The following is a 22,330-nucleotide window of genomic DNA, read 5'->3' on the forward strand; positions in this document are numbered from 1 at the left end:
CCTGCGGGACTGACCCTGGGCGGCCAAGTCTGGGGGGTCGGGCTGCGACCCCGCCTGGGGGAGGAGCGAGGACGCCAGGACCGCCGGAGGATGCCCGGAGGCAGGGCAGAGGATGCTCAGGCTCGCGGGGCAGCACAGCCGGGCGCGGGCGCCGTGTCCGCCGCCAGGCGGCCGCAGGGATCGGCCCGGCGGACACCGGGCCCCTCCGGACTCACCTGAGGCCCGAGCCGACAGCGGGCGGCGGTGGCGACGGCGGCGGCGGCGGCGGCATCGGCAAATCCCGGGCTCAGCCATTCCCCACTGCCCCGGATGGGGAGAGACCGCGGCCGCTCACTTCCTTAGCAACCCGGCTCGGCGACCCACTTCCTTAGCAACCGGTGTCAATTTCAATAACTTTATTGGGACAAGCGCAAGGCCAGGGAAAGCCTGCCGGCCGGGCGGGGCGGAACGGGGCGGGCGGAGTCTGGGCGGTGCCTCGCGGCTCCCGGGTTTCCCCAGCCCCGGGAGCCGGAGCGGCTCCGCGCTGGGTGGCCGGTCAGCCCGCCGGCGTCCTGCGCTCGGCCTGGGGTCTGGAAGACGGAATGCACTGCACTGCCTGGGTCTCGCCCTGCGGTTCCTGCCGCCTCTGCACCCTTCCTGGAGCGCTGGGACCTGAATGATCCGACTTGTGTCTCAGATTGCCCCTGAGCAGCTTCCTCGACCCTTCACTCCTCACATCCAGCATTCCCATGTCCCTTGTCTGCCTCTCGATATATCTTCTGTTTCTCCATCTTCAGTGGGGCCGCTCCAAGCAAGGCCAGGCACTGTCATCTGTAGCCTACCTGCTTCTATTCCTCCTGCCCCGCCAAACCATTTTCCACGATATGCTAGAATAATGCTGCTAAACGCTAAACAGATCATAGCAACTCCCGGATTAACATCCTTTAGTGGAGTCTCACCACTAATTTTTTTTTTGGGGGGGGGCAACTGAACAGGGGGAGCTTTACCACGGAGCTACAGAACTACATCCTTAGTCCTTTTTTTTTTTTTTTTTTTTTTTTTTTTACTTTTTTAAAATTTGAATCAGGGTCTCACTAAGTTGGTGAGGCTGGCCTCGAACTTGCAATCCTCCAGTCCTGATCAGCCTCCTGAGTTGCTGGAATTTCAGTCACGTGCCACTGTGCCTGGCACCTGTTTTTTAATATAGTACCAGTATATTAGTATATAGTACCAGTGGAGATGTAGTCTCAAACTCGAGACACTCAGACTTGTGAGTTTCCATTCCTGTGATAACTACGGTTATCTATCAGTGAGGAGTTCTGCTTCCTCACGTGTTGAAGTTTGAAGGAGCAGAGGCAAGCACATAAAGCAGGGGTTATTTAAAAAGGGGTACCATAGACTTCTCCAGGGAGGGAGAAGGGGGCCATAGCTGGTATCCTGGTATCCCAAGAAGCAGCGAGGTGAGGTCTTCTGCTCTTTTTGTAAATCCTAGGCTTCCTTTGTTCTAAGGACACCTTAACAACCTTATAGCTTCCTGTAGGGAGGTTACCTTGGCAACAGGTTGGTGCTGGGGCAGGTTCTTGATAAGGGTGGAAGAAGGGCTCTGAAGGAATTAACATTTCAGTCCTTCAGGGGACAGTCTCCAACTTCCCGGATTCACTCAAAATTGGCCTCCTGGATCTGTCCTGACTCGATTGACCTATCTAAGCTGACTGCCTGTCTAATTCTGGCTTCACCTGGAATTTCCTTTTCACACCTTGCCTGCTTTTCCATTCAACCTGGATGGTGGGGCATTTATTAATCAGAGAAGAGTTGTTCCAGCAAAAAAAAATAGAGAAAGGACTTTCTAGATTCCTAAGTCTGATTGGGGATGAAGAAGTCTTGAAAAGTGAGAGCAGGGCTTCCAAACCTACCAGTTCTGAAGATTCGCTCCATTTGTTAAAGAGAAGAAATGGTGAGAGTTTAATAGTGGGAAAGACACTAGTGAGAAGTGGACAAGGGGACCCAATCTGGAAAGATCAGTTGGACCAGAGCGGAGAACCTTCCCTCTGCTTCCCCTAGAGAAACTCCACCCTATAAACGAGGTCTAATTCCAGTGAGCATCTCTTGTCATTTCACCAGAAACTATAGAAACCAACCCAGACTAATGGTAGTAGAAAAAGCATTTGTTAGCGGGGCAATGGGAAGTCCACAAAACTACCAGGAAGGTCCTGATGCATTCCCTATAGGATTGACAAATGGCAGATGTTTTGGTTCCTGTACCAGGGAAAATCACCAAGTTTTTTTTCTTCTCTGACATTCTAGAGCAGTGCTGACCTGTCCTGGTTTCTAGAAGTGGCCATGAAGGACAGAGTTCAGGTCATGTGGGACCACATGGTACTGGGCCGGTCCCTTGGGTTCACCAGATGCCCCAGCTTTCACCAGGTTCAGGTCATTTGACCATGGACAGTGTCTCAGCACTGCCTGGCAACATGCACACAACCTCCCCACATTCAAAGATGGGTGAGCCCGTCCACATGCCCATCTGCTTGCAGTAGAAGCTGTAAAGGCAAATATCTGACCCTTTGAGCTTCTAGCTAGGAGGGAAATTTGCCTTCCAGGCATAAACAAGGATTCCTCAAACACAGGAAGGAGGTTTTGCTGCAGGGCAGGAAAAAGCCATCCAGTTTTAACCAGTTTTCTGTCCCCTTTGCCAAGGAGCTAGGTCAGTCCTGCACCTCATAATTACTCAGGGAGGACCCTCTCTTCCAAAAAGCAAGCATGTCACCAGTGACCTAGCAGGACAGCCCAAATCCCCTGTGATAAAGGAAGACCACTGGATACCTAGGGATTGGAAGGTAGTGGGGGGGGGGGGAATGGGAAGGAACCTGTTGGCACTGATTGAAGCCTAAACCAGGAGAAACGAATAACGCAGAACAGAAACCCCTGACTGGCTTTACTATGATCTTGCTTACAGAAAGGAACTCCTGATGGACTCCCTATAAAGCTGACCAATGACATGGATTGGCTTCCCAGGCAAGGGTAAAATCACTAGACTTCCTCCTTCTCTGACATTCTAGAAGTGCTGCCACTCAACAAATCTTTCTACCACGATGGTGTCTGCTAGACACCAGTCACATGTGGCTATTGAGCATTTGAAATGAGACTACTGCTACTGAGGAACTGAATTCTATTTACTTAATTTAATTAATTCATGTTTAAATCATCACCTGTGGCTAGTGACAACCATATTGGACACCACAGCTCTGGGCTATGAAAAATGACAAAGAGGAACTGTCAGGTCCAAAGAGACTTGGGTTTGAATCCCAGTTCCATGCCTCACCAGCTAGCCAAGTGACCCACTGCAAGTTACTGACCTCGTTAGACTCAGTTTTCTCATCTGCAAAATGGAGCTATAAATGCTACTATTCAGGTTTATCATGAGGATTAAATAAGATACAGCCCGGGACAATGCCTGCCACCTAATATGTGTCCCACAAATGGGAGATTTCTTTCCTTCCTTTATTGGGCAGGGCCGTGGTGTCCTCCAGGGAAATAATAATTGCGAATGTGAGGAGTCCTTCTGGTGAGAGCGTTCAGGCTTCTTGGAAATTTAATAGTATTGGGGGAAGAGAACTGAAAGGGGCTGTGTAAAAAAGACTGCAAAAGGAATTATTTATTAGAATACAAGGAGGTATCCCAGAGCCCCTTTCAGGAAGAAACAAGATGCTGTATTTGGATGGAGGCCAAGCACCTGAGACACACTTGATGGTCTTGCTTGGCTGCATGCCCAGGTTCCGTAGGGATGAGACTCAGGGACCTGAGGGAGGCTCCGGGCTGGGAATGGAGCTAATGGTTTCTAAATTCACATCTCTGATGTTGCTGAAGAAAGCCAGACAAGAGTTGGCTGCTAATTGCTTCCTTCCCAAGCACTTAAGGGCTATGTGACCTTGGGCAAGTTAGTTCACCTCTCAGACCTCATTTCCCTATTTGCCCCTTTTCAGGGTTGCTGTGAGGATTTGTCCAAGGAATGAGTGTGAAAAACTGTCCCAGGTGTAGAGCATGTTAATGGTGAGGGATGAGAGAGCAGTGACATTAAAATCTTAGAGCCAGAAGGAGGCCGGAGAAGAACTGGGACTTGTACCTGAGTCTCTGGACTGGGTTTCATGTTAACTTGTTTGGATCCTCTGTGACTGGCCCACAGCAGCACACAACACACTTACTATAAAACATACATTATCATCATTCACGTCTCAAATTCACAGATTTTTTTCAAAGCATAAATCAGTGTTGGCAAGGATAGACAGAAGAGTGTTTTTATCCCACTGATGATGGAGTGAGAAACTGCACAAATTGGAAGGAAAATTATCATGATGATTAATAAGCATTTGAGTCAGCCCATTCCACATCTAGGAACAGATTTTGAGGAAACCAGGAAATATGCTCCTGAAGATGTAGGCGCATGCATATTCATCCCGGTTTGGTTTACAACAGGGAAATAGGGAATGGACAGCTGAGTTGAAGTTTGGGGAGGGGAAATGCCATATCGTCACGGAAAATGCTGTTTTTTGCCAGGTGGCACATGCCTGTGATCTCAGCAGCTCTGGAGACAGACAGGAAGTTTCCAAGTTCACAGCCAGCCTTAGCCACTGAGGTCCTAAGAAGTCTCGGGAGACCCTGTCACACACACAAAGAGTGTGGAGGGGGAGCTGTGGATGAGGATGTAGCCCACTGGTAAAGCACCTCTGGGTTCAATCCCCAGTATGTAGGGGAAGGGGAAGGGGAAAAAAAGAAAGAAAACGCTTTTGAAGAGCATTCAATAATATGGGTAAGTATTCCTGAAAAGCCCCATTTTACAGAAGAGAATTGAGCCTCCCATTATCCAGTGAAAAGGTCTCAGAGCCAAATTCAAACCTGTTCTAACTCAACTTCAGAGCCTGTAACTTTGGCCTTTTTGGAATTCACAAACTGATTGTGAGCAGCATCTACCCACAGTTGCGTTTTGTTTGCCCTTCCCAGTGTTACAAAATTGAGACTGAATAAAAACCAGGAGATGTCCCATAAAAATTGGGATTTTCAGCTCCTCTTGAAAAGCCCAGATCTAAAGACCTGGCTATATTCTACCAACGTCCCCACTTGACAATAATTGGATGGAGGGTAACAACAGCACCCCTTACACTTTACAGAGTAAAGGATTGCACATTCATGGGCTGGGGATGTGGCTCAAGCGGTAGCGCGCTCGCCTGGCATGCTTGCGGCCCGGGTTCGATCCTCAGCACCACATACCAACAAAGATGTTGTGTCTGCCGAGTGTCCGCCAAGAACTAAAAAATAAATATTAAAAATTCTCTCTCTCACTCTCTCTCCTCTCTCACTCTCTCTTTAAAAAAAAAAATTCTCTCTCTCTCCTCTCTCACTCTGTCTTTAAAAAAAAAAAAAAAGGATTGCACATTCACTCACCCCACCCCATCACCAACCCCCGCCAAACCTGCCTCATTCCCTCTCCTTGCCTGACTGGCCCTTGGATACATTTGAGTTTGTGGATCTGGGGTCTGTACATTCCAATGGCCAGACATGCCTTACTAAACAAACAGGCTGGCAGAGTTGTTGGAGAGGGATTCAAAAGCCAGTTGGGGAAGTGGATCACATAGCATATGTAATTCCTTTCATTCCTACAAAGGCAAATACTTATTGAAGATTTTGCAGCCTATATTTTTAATAACTAACTTCCCCCTCTGGTCTCATCTTACTATTTCAACTTTTCCTTTCCCAACACCTTGGTTTCTTGATGTATTTATAGATTTTAAATCATATTATTATACTGTGTGAATTCTTGCAGACTTCCTCAAGTTCTTTTTGGAGTTAGGCCTGGAAAACAAGTAAATCTATATGTTAATATTTGCTTTAAGGGCTTGGTTTTTAGGTACTGAAAATAAACAACAAAAAATAATAGCCAGGGGCAGTGGCACACTCTTGTAATTTCAGCAACTCTGGAGGCTGAGGCAGGAGGATTACAAGTTCAAAGCCAACCTCAGCAATTTAGCAAGGTCCTAAGCAACTTAGCAAGACCCTGTCTCAAGGTACAAAATAAAAGGAAGGGCTGGACATCATAGTTTATAGCATTATAATTCACAGTAGCTAAACTGTCAAATCAACCTAGATGCCCTTCAATAGATGGGTGGATAAAGAAACTGTGGTATATTACACAATGGAATATTACTCAGCAATAAAATGGATAGAGTTAAGAGAATATCATGCTAAGCAAAGTAAGCCAATCCCCAAAAATGAAAGGCTGAATGTTTTCTCTGATAAGTGGATGCTGATCCATAATGGGGGGGGGGATGGGATGAGTGGAGGAATTTTGGTTTGGCCAAAGGGGACAGAGGGGTGGAGAGGGGGCATGGGGATAGGAAAGAGTGGAATGAGACATTAGTACCCTAAGTACATGTATGATTGCATGAATGGTGTCACCCTACTTTGTGTACAACCAGAGAAGTGAAAATTCGTGCTCCATTTGTGTACAATGAATTGAAGAGCATTCTGCTGTCCTGTGCAATTGATTAGAACAAATAAATAAATAATGAAACATTTTGTTTTAAAAAAAGGAAGGGTTGGGGATGTAGCTCAGTGATAGAGTGTCCCTGGGTTCAATGCCAAGTATTTTTTAAAAAATTGTAAATTGCAACTGACAAGTTGTCTCAATTTCCCTACAATGCTCAGGCTCAAGGAGAAAAGGACAGAAGGAGTAAGAGTGTGGATGCAGCACTATGAGTGGGTTTCCAGCTGCTCCCCATCCTCCATCTTAGGAAAAGCAGCCTCCAAATATCATCTCCAACTCTTTTTTTTTTTTTTAAAGAGAGAGCGAAAGAGATAGAGAGATAGAGAGAATTTTTTTTAATATTTTATTTTTTAGTTATCGGCGGGCACAACATCTTTGTTTGTATGTGGTGCTGAGGATCGAACCCGGGCCACACGCATGCCAGGCGAGCGCGCTAACGCTTGAGCCACATCCCCAGCCCCTCATCTCCAACTCTTAAAATAGATTTTTAGATTCTATAACTAATGGAGGCAGGTTTTTTTTTTTTTTTGTACTGGGGATTGAACTCAGGGGTATTTGACCACTAAGCCACATCTCCAGTCCTACTTTTTTTTTTTTTTTCAGAGTGGAAAGTAGAAGTTTATTAAAGGACAACAGAAAAGACTTCTCCCAGTGGAAGAAGGGGACCCAAGAGGTGGAATACCCTACTTTTTTTTTTAATATTTATTTTTTAGTTGTAGTTGGACATAATACCTTTATTTTATTTATTTTTATGTGGTGCTGAGGATCAAACCCAGGGCCTTGCACTTGCTAGGCGAGCGTTCTACTGCTGAGCCACAACTCCAACCCAACCCCTATTTTTGTATTTTATTAGAGATGGGGTCTCACTGAGTTGCCTCTAGCCTCACTCAGTTGCTGGGGCTGACTTTGAACTTGAGATCCTCCTGCCTCAGCCACTGGGATTACAGGCCTGCCCGGCTAACTGAGGCAGTTTAAAAATAAAAATACCTACAGATTCCTTGACATCCCTTGGAAGGAGAATGTCTTTTTTTTTTCTTGAATCTTTTCTTTCTTTCTTTCTTTCTTTCTTTTCTTTCTTTCTTACTTGTAGTCAGACACAATACCTTTTATTTATTTATTTATTCTTCTATGACAGTGAGGATTGCACCCAGTGCCTCAGGCGCTAAGCAACTGAGACCCTGTCTCTGAATAAAATACAAAATAAGGCTGAGGATGTAGCTCAGTGGTCAAGTGCCCTGAATTTAATCCTCGGTACCCCCCCCAAAAAATAAAAAATAAAAATAAAATAAAAAGGGCTGGAGATGTAGATCAGTGGTAGAGTGCCCTAGGTTCAGTCCCTAGTACTAGGCAAGGAGGTCAGGGACATGGGGAGGAGACACACAGCACTGTCTGGTTTTTCTGGAATATTCTCTCTCCAGATGACTTCTCCTGGAATACTTCCTGTTGGAACTTAGCAACCATCCTGTGAGGGAACCCAAGCTACAGTGAGGCCATTTGTAGTGTTCTAGTCAAAGGCCCTCGCTAAGCCCCATATTTTAGTCATGCTGTGTCCTGTACAATTTTCTGACCCACCAAATCTATGAGCAGAATATAAGCCTTGTTTCTGCCAATAAGTTTGGGGTGGTTTGCTATCTAGCAACAAAATGTCAAAATAGCAACCCAAGAACACAATGTTATTGCAAATGATTTAAACCATAAGGAAAAACAGTATAAAAATGGTAGGTTCCCTTTCAAAATATGCCTACTGGACTAGGGCTATGGCTCAGTTGGTAGAGTGCTTGCCTCACATGCACAAGGCCCTGGGTTTAATCCCCAGCACCATAAAAAAAAAAAAAAAAAAAAAAACAAACAAACAACAACAAAAAAAAAACGAATGAAGAAAATATACCTGCCATTCCATCTCCCTTTCCAGGAGATAATATAATAGTGTCCTTCCAGATCATTTTTTTTTCCTTAACAGCTGAATGTCACTCAGCTTAAGAACTTCTAGCATAGTCAATTTTTTTTTAAAGAGAGAGAGAGAGAGAGAGAGAATTTTTAATATTTATTTTTTAGTTTTTGGCGGACACAACATCTTTGTCTGTATGTGGTGCTGAGGATCGAACCCGGGCCACACGCATGCCAAGTGAGCGCACTACCGTTTGAGCCACATCCCCAGCCCCCAGATCATTTTCTATATTTTTACATATGTATGTATAATAGAAACATGTAGGTTTTGTGTTTCTTTTTTATTTAAATGAGAATGTCTCAGTGATCTCTTTAAATTTACAGAACTTGAATTTGGTAATACATTAACATGGGCAATAGCCAGTTCTAAGTTGGCCCTCAGTGACCTCCCTCTTGTATTCAAATCCTTGTATGGTCCCTTGTCACACTAAACCAGCATTGGCCTACATGATCACATGTAGAAACAATGCATGGCAGAAATAATGCTATATGCCACTCCTGAGACTAGATTATAGAAGACATCCCAGCTCCCATCTTGGTCTCTTGCTCTCTATTATATCCCTTGTTGTAGGAGAAATCAGTGCCACATTGAGAGAAGTGCCATGGACAGGCCCATATCGAGGATAACAGAGGTCTCTGGCTAATCAGGTAGTTTGGAACCAAGACCTCCAGCCAACAGCCACTCCAATGTGTTATCTTAGAAGTAGATCCTCCTGCCCCAGTGAAGCCTTTAGATGACCCCTGTCCTGGATGACATTTTTACTATAAGCTCATGAAAGACTTGAGCCAGAGATGCCCAGAAAAGCTGATTCCAGATTCCTCACCCTCAAAAAACTATATAATAAATATTTGGTGTCTTTGATGCTGAGTTTGGGGTTTATTTATTGGCAACAATAGATAAAAATAATACACATAATTTAAAAAGAGATATAGCCAGTTGGGCATGATGGTTCACACCTGTAATCCCAGTGACTTGGAAGGCTGAGGCAGGAGGAATGCAAGTTCAAGGCCAGCCTGAACTTGTAGCAAGACCCTCAACAACTTAGCAAGACCCTATCTCAAAACAAAAAATTAAAAGGGCTGGGGATGTGGCTGAGTGGTTAAGTGCCCCTGGGTTCAATCCCTGGTAACAAAAAAGAAAAAAAGGATATCTAAAGCTCTCTGTCACTCCTACATCTAAACACTTGGTCCCCTATCCTCTCCCAGGTCTTCCACCTCATTGTCAGTAAGCTCTGGGGAAATGTGATTATCCTGGGTATAGAAGCTGACACCCATCCCAAGCCCTTCCCACAGCTCCATGAGAAGCTGTAGCAGTGTGCCACTCCCTTCAGCAAGCTGTCACATCAGGCCCTGATTCCTCATAGATGCCACCCACCTTTCCCTGCCAGGGCCTTAGACACCCACATGAATCCTTATATCCTGTCTCACATCTGCGGGTGGGGCTTCCCCTCCTCACTCACTGGTGGAAAACATGATGTGACTTTTTTCTTCAACTCATAGAAATCAGAGATCAACACTCACCTCCCAGCATCTAGTCCCAGTCACCAATCTCACTGGCTTGTCTCTTGTGGGCACTTGACCTTCATCATGACTACCTGAGCCCAGTACCCTTTGCTGGACTTCCCCAAGGGTGAGTCAGATTTTCATCATCATAACAAAGACCTGAGATAAATCAGCTGATAAATAAAACAGGTTTATTTGAGCTCACAGTTTTGGAGTTCCAGCCCATAACTGGCTGAATCCATTGCTTTGGGACCTGTGGCAAGGCACTACACGACAGCAGGAGCATGAAGCAGAGCAAAATGTTCACCTCTTGGCCAGGAAATGAAAAAACAGAAAATGGTCTAATGTTCCACCATTCTCTTCAAGAGCACACCCCCCAATAACTTGAGGACTTCCCATTAGTCTCTCCTAAAGTTGTGTCCCCCCAAAATTCATATGTGAAGTCCGAACTCCCAGGTTGACAGTGTTGGAGTAGGCAGTGAGGCTTTGGGGAGATGATCAGATCACAAGGACAGATCTTGCATGAATTGGATTAGTGCTCTTATAAAATGAGATTCCAGAGAGGTACCTCATTCCCTCTACCAGTGTGGACACAATGAGAAGGTGCCATCTATGAATCTGAGAATAAGCCTTCACCAGACACTCAGTCGGTTGGTACTTACATCTTGGATGTCCCAGCCTCTAGAATTATAATAAATACATTTCTGTCATGTATAAACCAATCAGTCTACGGCACTTTGTTATAGCATCCTGAATAGACTAAGACCCACACTCTTCATAATTCCCCCAAACCAGTAGATCTATACAGTGGAACATAGTTTAGAACGAAAAGGAATGAGCCAGGCGCCGTGGCACACACCTATAGTCCAAGCAGCTCTGGAGGCTGAGACAGGAGGATCACAAGTTCAAAGCCAGCCTCAGCAATTGCCAGGTGCTAAGCAACTCAGTGAGACCCTGTCTCCAAATAAAATACAAAACAGGGTTGGTGATGTGGCTCAGTGGTCGAGTGCCCTGAGTTCAATTCATGGTACCCCCCCCAAAAAAAAAAAAAACGGGAAAAAGAAAAGGAATGAATTATTAATTCCTGCAGTAACTTAAATGAATCTCAAAGGATTATTGTAAGTGAAAGAGTCAGTTTCAAAAGGTTACATACTGCTGAGTGTGAGGACACACACCTGTAATTTCAGCAACTTGGGATGAGGCAGGAGGATCACAAGTTCAAGGCCAGCCTCAGAAATTTAGCAAGGCCCTAATCAATTTAGTGAGACTGTCTCAAAAAAAGAAAGCTGGGGAGACATCTAGATTCAATCCCTAGTACCAAAAAACACTAAACGATTTCATTTGGGTGACATTCTCTAAAAGTCAAAACTAGAGAAGGATCTGTGGTTGCTCCAGGTTGAGGTGGGAGGAATGTGTCACTACAAAGGGAAATGCAAGGGCTTTTTGAGGGCTGATGGATGGTTCTGTGTCCTGTTTGTGGTGGTGGTTATAGAGATGTATGTGTGAGAATTCATAGAACTATATACTTAAAAAACGTAACAAAGGAAAAAAAGTTGTACTAAGTGCTATTTAAACAAACAGAAACCTGGTGGTAGCCAGCTTCAAGGAGGATCCACAATTCTCCTGGCCTTCTGCTAATAGTTTTGTCCTGTGTCCCTTCTCACTTTCAATAGGGCTAGCCTGAGTGACCTGTAAAAATGAAGGAAGTGATAGTTCATGACCTCCAAAGCTGGGTCAAAGACATTGTAGCTTCTGTATTGGCCACTTGAACCACTCATTCTGGGGAAGCCAGCCACGGTATGGCAAGGACCCTTGAGCGACCACAAGGAGGGGAGCTGAGGATATCCCACAGTGGCCAGTCCCAACTTGCTAGCCATAGGGGTGACCTACCTTGGAAATGGGGCCTCCAGCCCCAGCCAGGCCTTCAGCTGGCTGTAGACTTGGCCAAGGACTTATCACAACCTCCGAGAGACCCCTCCACCCCACCCCCACCCCGGAGCCAGAACTGCCCAACCAAGTTACACCCAGGAGCTTCCCACAGAAACTGTGATATTAATTATTGTTGTTTTAAGACACCACATGGAGGGGTTATTACTGATGCAGAAATAGACAGCTGACAGAAAAATTAAGCAAGGCATGGTGGCACACACCTGTAATCCCAGCAATCTGGGAGGTTGAGGCAGGAGGATCACAAGTTAGGGGACAGCTTCAGCAATGTAGCAAGACCCTCAACAACTTAGTACACCCCCCAAAAAAAAAAGCCAAGTTAGATATACCATTCCTCTTCCAATGGCCTTAAGGTCACTCACATGAAACCAAAGGTGAGGTCTACCACAATCCAGCCTCTGTTTTTCCCAGGCCTCACCTCCAGTTCCTCCCTGTTCTGCAGATGACCCCAGGGCTCGCTCGCTCACCTTCAAGCCTCTGCCTAAATGTGACCTGGACACAGAGGCATTCCCTGACGCCCCAGTCACTCTCTTTCACCCGACTTCACTCTCCTAACTCTTCATGACCACCTAACAGATTAGTTTTTTTTTTTTATCTCTTTTTTTTTTTTTTTTTTTTTAGTACCAGGGATTGAACTCAGGGACACTCGACCGCTGGGCCACATCCCCAGCCCTATTTTGCATTTTATTTAGAGACAGGGTCTCACTGAGTTGCTTAGCACCTCACTGTTGCTGAGGCTGGCTTTGAACTCCTGATCCTTCTGCCTCAGCCTCCATAGCCACTGAGATTACTGACGTGCGCCACAGCACCTGGCTCTTGTCTCTTTCTTCCTCACCAGAAAGCAAGCCATTAATTCATAATGGCTCTGTAATTCAATTTGTATTCTCATTTTACAGATGAGAACACCAAGTTCCACCAGTTACACACTGGATTAATGGTTAATGTAGGCCTTACACACAAGTCTTTGGACACCAAGCCTAGTCCCTTTTCAAAGGGTCACCCAGTCCAAAGCCCTCATGTTACAGATGAAGAGACAAGAGTTCAGAGTGGACCAGAATCTGCCACAAATAGGCAGTTCTCTGACTCTCAGAGTCCTCTCCCCTCTGCATTACTGGTGTGAGTTCTTAGCTCCCTCTAAATCCTTCTCCTAAGAAGTCTAATCCTTTGGAGACTGGAGGCGGGGTCCATTTACCCAGCAGGCTAAGTGTTCAGGGTTCCTGTTTGCTCACTGGCAACAGCTGGGAGAAGATGGCCTCACTTTGAGCAAACACAACAATGAAAAGCCATGGGGAGGTACAAAGCAAGCTTAGAGCAAGCAGCGCCTTGCAGGGCTGCCAGAGCTCTAATAAAGCTTAATCCCCCTCCCTCAGGCCCTCCTTGGGTTTACAGAGCATTTTCATGCACTTTGCAAGCCCTGGCAGCCCTGTGCCAACCCACGTTCACACTGAAGAAACTGAGGCTCAGAAGGCTTTGCAAGTTCACAGAGTTACTATGTATCAGAAGCCATGAGGATATCAGTGCCTCAAATTCTCACAACAACCCTCAAAGAATACAGTCACATCATATGCAGGTTTAACAAATTGGGGCAGATGTTAATAAAAACAAAATTTTATGCTTTAATGTGCCAGTTAAAAATAAATATAATTTCAAGTGGGGTGAGGTAGCACAGCCTGCAGTCCCAGCAAGTCAGGAGGCTGAAGCAGGAGGATCTCAAGTTCAAGGCCAGCCTTGATAACTTAGTGAGGCTCTAAGCAATTTAGAGAGACCCTGTCTCAAACTAAAAAATAAAAGGGCTGAGGATGTTGCTCAGTGGTTAAGCACCCCCTGGGTTTATTCCTTAGCACCAAAAAGAAAAGAAAAAAAAATGAAAACAAACTGAGCAGAAAGAAAATACTTCAATACTTTATGACTTGGCTTTAAGACATTATGTACATCTTACACAAAATGCAGAGGTTCAGACATGCTAATGACTTGAGTCACACGTCAGCTAGTGGCTGAACTGGGATTTGATCCTCCCAAGCCTCCCAGGATATGGATGGTCAGCACATAGTAGCCCCAGGACAGAAGTCAGGTCAAGACCAGCACCTCCATTTTAAACCACCTGAAAAGCCAGTGAAACCAGATGGCACAGGTAATGGGCACTATGCTGGGAAGGACGGAGTGCACAACCTCTCTGGGGAACAATATGGCCAAGTCTGTCAAATTATAAACTTACACACCATTATGACTCACCACTTCCAGAAACATATCCTTTGTTCATGGTGTCTAAAAACAGCAAACTTTAAGGCCTCATGGTAAATTAAAGGCATTATAGTCCAATCATGTTGTGGAATATTATGTGGCAGATAAAAAGGGAATGGAAAACAATTATGTGTGTGTATATATATGTACGTGTGTATATATGCACACATACACAGATATGTTTTATACACACACATGTATGCCTATGTATGGCAAGAGAAATTTCTGGAAGGCATTCAGAAAATTGCTAGTACTATGTTTGCCTCCAGGGAGAAGGAATCAAGACATTTTTCAATCTACAGACATAGTATGTTAAACTAATTTACAAAACCAGGGCCCTGCCTTTTGGCACTGCCCTTGAGGGGTGCTTACAGGGACCTTTTCACTTATCCCTGGCTCAGGTGACCCCTTAGTGAGCCCTGAAAATCCCCTGCTCCCATCTTCACCCCTCTTTGCCCCAGCCCAGAGACAATCTCTGTCTGGCTCCCATTGGGGAGGGTCAGACTTTAGTTTGATGTTCTACCCCTTTATGAGCTGCTCAAATCTCCTTGTGTCCCCTCCTCTTGGGGCTCCATCTCCCCAAGTCCCTGCTCGGGGCCTCCATACCTCAGCTCTTTGCACATTGGTTCCGAGATCCCGCATCTCTAATGCCTTTTCTCCTCCCCGAGGTGCAGCTGTTAAAATATGCCTATCATTCCATTCAGCTCTACCTTCGCCAAGATGCCAGAAGTCAGATCACCTGCTCAGGTCACTTTCTGCATATTCATCTGCATATTCATTCAACATGTAAGTACAGGACACTTATAAGCCAAGCACTGGTGAAGAGCTGATACAGGGAGACACGTCAGGCACCGTCCTGTTCTTGGGGAGAACCTCCGGTCAGCTGGGAAAACAAGCCTAGTCTTCTGATAAGTGACATAAGAAGCATCACAGTACAGAGGCTAAGGGCACTGACTATGTGTCATGCTTGCAGGTTTTGAGTCCTGGGTCTATTACTCAAGTTGAGTGATTGTAGGCTAGTTGCTTTACCTGTGCCTCCATGCCCTTATCTGTAAAATGGAGATAATAAGAAAAGCAACATCTTAGGGTTGTTCAGTGAATCTGATGAGTTAGTTTATGCGGAGGGCTTAGGACACAGTTTGGCGCATAATAAGTGACAATAATTATGTCAGTTATTTTTTTCTTTACAGAGAGAGAGAGAGAGAGAATTTTTTAATATTTATTTTTTAGTTCTCGGCGGACACAACATCTTTGTTGCTATGTGGTGCTGAGGATCGAACCCGGGCCGCACGCATGCCAGGCGAGCACGCTACCGCTTGAGCCACATCCCTAGCCCAATTATGTCAGTTATTATTACAATTTAAAGGTGCTGTGGAACTCCGAGAGGAAAATTTCATAGGATTACATTTTTTCTTTTGTCCCTCGGATGGAACCCAGGGGTGTTCTACCATTGAGTTACATAACCAACTTTACTATTTTGAGACAGGGCCTCAGTAAGTTGCCTAGGCTGGCCTTATGGGATCTCCTGCCTCAGATTCCCAAGTCGCTGGGACTACAGGCACATGCCACTTGGCATTAGGAAATGTTAAAGGAGATGGTCTATGCAATCACAGGCAGTGTGCAGCCAGTGGCGTTTGAATGGACGGCAGTCTCCTCGTCACTTCAATGTGCCTCTCCCATCTCTTACTGGGAGGTGTCTTTAGGGCACAAGGATGAGTTGCTGGTAGCGCTCAATGGTACAGCGCTTGTCTAGTTTGTGCAAGGCTCTGGGTTTTTCCCCCAACACTATAAAATAAAATAAAATACAATAAAATGTGGCTGAACGAGCTTCTCCCAATCTTACTTTCTTCATTCATTCCATATCTTTTTTTTTTTTTTTGGTGAAGACTGAACCTAGGGCCTTGTACGTGCCAAGTGGCCCACTGTCACCAAGCTACTCGCCCAAACCTCATAACCATGGTTTATGTAATATTTTTCTCAGAGCCCGTTCTACTTTTTAAACTGAAATAAATTTCTTAAAAGCCAACTTTGAACCACATCTGTAAGTGAAAACAAAAAAAAAAAACAGAAAAATCCCAAGTAGCAAAAATTAAATATAACAAAGACAATGTTAGTGACTTGTAGCTGGCTAAGGCCATCTGAGTCTGAGCTCTGCTCTCTCCACGGAACAAGTACTAGCGAGCACAGACAGGAGCTAATGACACTGGCACTGAACTGGGACTTTCTCTCTGAGAATGTTGGCAGGATGGGAAAACACTGGAAAGCTAGTTCTCTCCTTCTTAGAGTACCCAGTACCTCCGGAACCATCTTGGACACCATCTGACTTGAAAACGCCCCCACACTCCAAGAGAATCAATGTCAATGGCTTGATGTGGTGCCGGTTTTATTTAGAGGCAGACTTTCCGAGGCTGATGTCCACCCCAGGCTGCCACCCCAAGTGGGTATTGTTCCTCCACTCTGCTGAGTCATGCCCCTGGGAGGAAGGCTTCTGGGAAATGCCTTTTGTCGTCTTCCCCTCACTGTTTACTTGGCATCCTGAGCTGGTGATCAATAAAGGATTAGATGTAAAAACAAAGCAAACCTGCTTGCCAGTTAAATAGTGTCATTTCCAGGGAAAAGTCCCAACCCTGGAATAAACCAGGTTTCAAGTAAGAATCTGAATTAATTCTGACAACATAATCCAGCGCAGGATTTGCCTTCAGGCGAGGAGTTTTTTCTGTCAACTCCACTAAGGATAGAAAGAGCTGGGGAGAGGAAGGAGCTTTATTTTCAAGCCAGTGAAACCTTATTATTATTGCTGTTACTATTATTATGCACTAAGCTGCTTTTTTTTTTTTTTTTGTGTGTGTGTGTGTGTGTGTTGGGACTTGAACCCAAGGGCACTTAGCCACATGCCCAGTCCTTTTTTATATTTTCAAGCAGGGTCTTGCTAAGCACTTAGGGACTCACTGAGTTGCTGAGACTGGCCGAGACTTGCCATGCTCCGGCCTCCAGAGCCACTGGGGTTGCGGTGTTCGCCCACCAGGCTGCACCAAGCTTCTTTGAGGTGAACAGAAAATGGAAATGAGAGCTCCATTCTTCCTTCCTTCCTCCCTCTGCCCTTTCTCTCCTCTCCTACCCCCTAGAGCAGCTGTGATGCTTCAGGACATTGTTTCCCAGCCTTCTCCATTTCTGCCTTATCATAACCCATCTCTACTGGTACTTATTTATAAAAATTTTAATTGCCTTTGTTTACTTCTATAAAGGTTTGGTCTAGTTGGATATTTCCACCCTCAGGTATATGGAGAGACATTAGTGGATTCAGTTCCGGCAACTCATAAGTCACCTCCTTAAGGTGCGCTTGGTGGGACCTGGGGGGTGTGCTAGGGTTCTTCTGTACTGTCGGGTGGCTGAGGAGCTGAGATCCTCTACCCACCAATGTTGCTTCTGACCTGCCTCCTTGGAGACTGCTTTAGCAGGTCTGGGATTCCATACGTCTTATTTTTCTTTCTTTTTATGGTTCTGGGAATCAAATTCAAAGCTTCATGAACACTGGGCAGAAGCTCTGTCACTGGGCTAACTTATAGCCCCACGGGATTCAGCATGTCTAACAAGTTCCCCCAAGTGAGGCCACCTGCGGGTCCTATGACCACAATTTAAGAGGCCCTGAGCCATTGGCATTAAACCCACCTATAGGTGCTTGCCCGCCCCCCCCCAAAAAAAATGCAGATTCCTGGACACTACCCACCAGTCACTTGAATTCTTCAGGCAAGGGTGGCTCTTGGAATTTGCCTTATCCAGCAGCACTCCAAGGAAGCTCTGGACACTGCAGTAGCACCTGTAATGTGGAAGTGAGGTATGGGGGTAAGAAAATCTGCCTTGAGTTTACTCTGCAAGTCAGGAAAGCTCCCTGTGGTTTGGGCCCTAAACTCTCCAGCAGTCAGGGATCCTTAACTCCTCATCTGCCCTCAGTGTGAGCAAATCCTGCTGGCCTGCCCCTCAAAACACACAGGTAACTTTTAAAAAGACTCCAGTAAACAAGCAGATTTGGGAATGGGAGAGTAATGGAACCAGACTGGTAAAATATTGATAATTATTAAAAATGTGAGTTCAGTTTATAACTCACAATGTTTGTGTGTATGTGAATTTTCCCACAATAAATATTTTTATTTATCTTTGTGTGTGGTACTGGGGATCAACCCCATGGGTACTACTGAGCTACACCTCCATCGATTTTTTAATTTCAAGACAGGGTCTGAGTTGCCCAAACTGGCAACTTGAGATCTTCCTGCCTCAGCCTCCCAAGTCACAAGATTTTAGGTGTATGCCACTATGCCCTGAACCTTAACACATATTTAAAATAAAGAAAAATCTTTACAAATAAAAATATTTTTCAAATTCCAATAGTGAGAAATTGGGAACATATTAAGGTCTCATAATAGGAAAATGGTGAACTTGGGCTGGGATTGTGGTTCAGCAGTAGAGTGCTCACTTAGCACGTGTGAAGCCCTGAGTTCGATCCTCGGGACCACATAAAAATAAACAAACAAAATAAAGATATTGTGTCCAACTACAACTAAAAAATAAATTAAAAAAAAAAAAGGAAATGGTGAACTATGGAGAACCTCTCAATGGAAGTTGATATAATTAACTTATTCAGGCTATGAACAGGGAAAATATGATATACTATTGAGTATAAAAAGGACATTACATTGTATATATTGCATGATTAAATCTATGCAGATTCATATCTTCAAAAACTGAATTATAAAAATAATTTTATACATTCAGAATCTGACCATTTCCTACCTCCTTCAATGCCTTTGCCTCCTGGGAGAAGAGGGTGCTGGGGTTCCAGTTCAGGAGGGAAGAGCCCCTCGCCTCTCCCCTGTACCCAGGACCCAGCCCCACACCAGTCTCTGCTTTCACCCTTCCCCTCCCCATGCCAGTTCCAAGGGTCCTTCAAGAGTGTAGATCAGATCGTATCCTCTTCTGTCTCCAAGCCTGCAGAGGCTCTTATCTCTCCAACTAAAGCCAAGTCCAGGCCAAGGTGCAGACCTCTGGCTATGGGAGTGGCATGGATTGCTGCAGCCACTCTGCTACACCTACCGACCTCCTCCTCGTGGCTCTTCAGGAGCCTGTGTCCCCACAGGACCTTGATACATGCCATTTCCTCTGTTGGCAATATGCTGCCTCCAGGTATCTGGACACCTGTGTGCCTCCCCTCCTTTGTCAGCTATTCTTGTCTAGAACATCTTTCCCACTGCACCCCTAAATCCTTCATTTTTCTTCATAGCACTTACCAATATCTCCCAATATGCTCACTATGTCTTCTACTTTCTTGAATGCAAATTCTTTGAGAAAAAAGACTGTTGGTTTCTCGCTGCACCATTGTTCCTAGCACAGGGCCTGGAACATAGTGGGTGCTCAGAAAACATACGATGAATGAGAATGTCAAACTCAATAACTACCAGAGGAACCTGTCGACTTCACATGGACTTTGTTTCTTGGGTGACCTGGCAAACCCACAGCAAGTGCCCACTGGAAATCAAAGTGGCTGATCTTTTCCAGCAGAGGTCCCCACGGCACACACAGGGTAAAGTGCATTTGTGAACCGACGGCAGTGGAACATGGTGGTGGCTAACAGAACTGGCTCTAGGGGTCAAATTTTGGCTTAATGCCACCAGCTGTGCAGCATTGGAGAAATTATGAGAATTCTCTGGGCATTCATTTTTTTCCCTTATCCAGAAAGACAGGGTTAGTACTAGTTCTTACTTCCCAGGGCTGGGAACTAAACAGGAGAATGCCCATAAAGCACCTGGCAAGCATGCTGCCTGGCACGGAGGAGGTGTGCACGAGAAGCAGCCCAGTTAATCCAAAGCTACGTGTGCCCCTGCGTCTCTCAAGTTCAGTGTCTCTCATGCATATATGCTTTAACTGATCTGAGCCTCTCAACAACCCGTTGATTTTATCATTTTTTCACAGGGTAGGAACCTGGGTCAAAGAATAAAGCAAGTGCCCAAAGGCCAGAGCTGAGACCGCCAAGGGCTCCAGCACCTTTGCCTCCAGAGCACCAGATTACTGCCAACGCCCATCTGCGGATCCGGATGCCCCACTCTAGCTGACTCTAGAGCTGTGCCTGGTGTGAGGCTGTGAACAGCAGATGAGAATGAACAGCAGAGTCAGAAACGCAACAACCTGCTGGAGGCCGAGCGTGCACAGGCTCCCTTGTCTGCGCCCTTTCCTCTGGGTAAGGCTTGAGAGCAAGTCTGGAAAGATAAGCCATTTACCAGGGTTTAAAACACTTGACTGTTTTTCCAGGAGGGAAAACTACAAAAGCCTTCTGTAAAGTCGGGCAGCAATTCTACACAGCAAATGCCGACTTGGGTGTTAGAGATCCTCCTGTAATCTCTGACCCCTGACCCAGTGTGCCCAGGACAACAAAGCATTTCCCCCTAAAGGCAATCAGGGGAGAAGCCCCTGCATTGAGCTTTGGGCCACCTATCCAGGATCAGAGGCCACAGGTCTTGCTGTGGCATTTTAGAACTACGAGGTCAAAAAAATCACAGGCTCTCAGGAGTCATGTACGTGGAAATTGCAGCCTCTAGAGACAAAGAACCTCATGACCATAACCCCTTGCATCTCATGGCTTGGGCAGAGATTACATTCAATGGGAAGGGGCAAAGGTTGCTTCTAAACTGGGAATTCCAATGGTTTCTGGATCCTGGGCACCTTCTATGTGCCAGATGTTCCTTTGTGAAGGCTTTGTGTGAGAGCTCCCAAGCCACAGGGCGGGGGTCAGGGGAAGAACAAGCTTTGGACATCAACCCAAATTCTACCCATAGGCCCTTTGAGAGGGCAGCCTTCAGAGGATCCTGTTAGGCCCACGAGCCCTGACCCCAGTGAAGCACTGAGGTCCCCATGGTGCCAGGTTTGCAGCAGCCACCAACCATCAATTATGAGAGAAATACCATGATCATCAGGCTTGCTGGTGTGCTCTGAGCCGGGAACGTGCTGGGTGAGAGGCAGCAGCCCCCAGGGCACTGCAGAGTGCCTGACTGTTTACTCCCATTTGCAGTGTTTCTGATAGAGAAGCATACACACACCCCAATCCTGGACATGGCCTAGGAGGTGGGGATGACACTGGCTCTGGTTGGGCAGTGGGGATGGGTCTGAGGGCCACTTTTGGGGATACTTGGAAAAGTGGCCTAAAGACCCACCCCAGCCCTGGATCCATCCACTTGCTGTTAAGGTCACTTTAGGTATCTATGCTAATGGATTTCACTGACTTTTAAAAATAAAGGAGAGTCCTAGGGTGGCCATGACCTTGTATCAAAACTATAAAAATCCCCTTCTATAAAAAAAATCTCTCAGCTTCCCAGGCTGCTCATCCCAGGGAGAACAAAGGAGAGAGGTTTGACTGCTCTACCTTTGTGAGAAATTCCCAGGAGAATGGGGAAGCACAGAGGCAGGAGATGCCTCCCTGATACTGTTCTCCAGCTCTGGCAGGCAAGAAGAGGAGCTTGCAGTCCTGAGAGCACCTCTGGCTGCCAGGCCTGGCTGAAAGGATCAGCTGTGACTGGTGATATTCTCCAGCCAGGATCAGAATTCATCCCGCAGCTGAGGGGGCCTGTCCATGCCGAAGAAGGACGACTGCTTTCCCTGGAGGTCTCTTTCCCGCTTCACAAAGGCGGTGAAGGAGGAGACACAGTTGCCAATAAAGTGGTCAGCTCTGCCGAGGATGTACAGGTCGATCTGGGCCACCTCAGGCTGCAGGCTCACCACCTTCACCTGCAGAAGGAAGGCAGAGTGCATCAACCTGGTGGCTGCCGTCCACAGGCTCAACCTCCTTCCCTAGGGCTGAGGTTGCAGACAAAAGGAGGAATGGAGAGGATGAAGACCTGGGGTCGGTGTGAGAGGAGTGCAGTCCAGCTGCCTCCTAGGTGCCTGTGTCCTCCTCCAGGCCCTCCATCCTCGGCTCGGAATGCCCCACTCTGGGTGCCTCTGCCCGGAACGCCCTTTTCCTCACCAGGGCTGGGAGCTCTGTGGAGTGTGTGCTTAGCCTGCCCGAGGCCCAGGCTTCCATCTCCAGCATCAAAAGAGGGAAAAGAAAACCCTGAGCAAACTCTCAAGGCTCAGCTCATATTCTGCCTTCCTCACCAAATCCTGGCTCTAAGAAGACAGTGCCCACCCATT

General features: G+C 46.1%; 2 protein-coding genes across 6 annotated transcripts in view; both read right to left on the minus strand.

The window, feature by feature from the left end:
* KIF3B (kinesin family member 3B) overlaps nucleotides 1-341 on the minus strand; it is a 43,029-nt gene extending 42,688 nt beyond the window's left edge. The window contains exon 1 of the mRNA XM_081289172.1: nucleotides 216-341. The gene's annotated coding sequence lies outside the window, so the exon portion shown is untranslated. The remainder of the gene's footprint in view (nucleotides 1-215) is intronic.
* A 15,496-nt stretch (nucleotides 342-15,837) lies between these two features.
* The window catches only part of POFUT1 (protein O-fucosyltransferase 1), a 29,126-nt gene continuing 22,633 nt past the window's right edge, over nucleotides 15,838-22,330 (minus strand). For 2 of the 5 annotated variants that reach the window (XM_081289184.1, XM_081289183.1), the window contains one exon: nucleotides 17,013-21,925. In XM_081289184.1, coding sequence (XP_081145310.1) covers nucleotides 21,737-21,925 — 189 coding nt within the window. In that variant the 3' untranslated portion in view covers nucleotides 17,013-21,736. Of the gene's footprint in view, nucleotides 16,696-17,012; nucleotides 21,926-22,330 lie in introns of those variants that run through there. The other 3 variants (XR_014021368.1, XR_014021369.1, XR_014021370.1) reach the window with 3 other exon arrangements.

The sequence above is a fragment of the Spermophilus citellus genome (genome assembly GCF_964194105.1).
Source record: "Spermophilus citellus genome assembly, chromosome: 4".
NCBI lineage: Eukaryota > Metazoa > Chordata > Mammalia > Rodentia > Sciuridae > Spermophilus > Spermophilus citellus.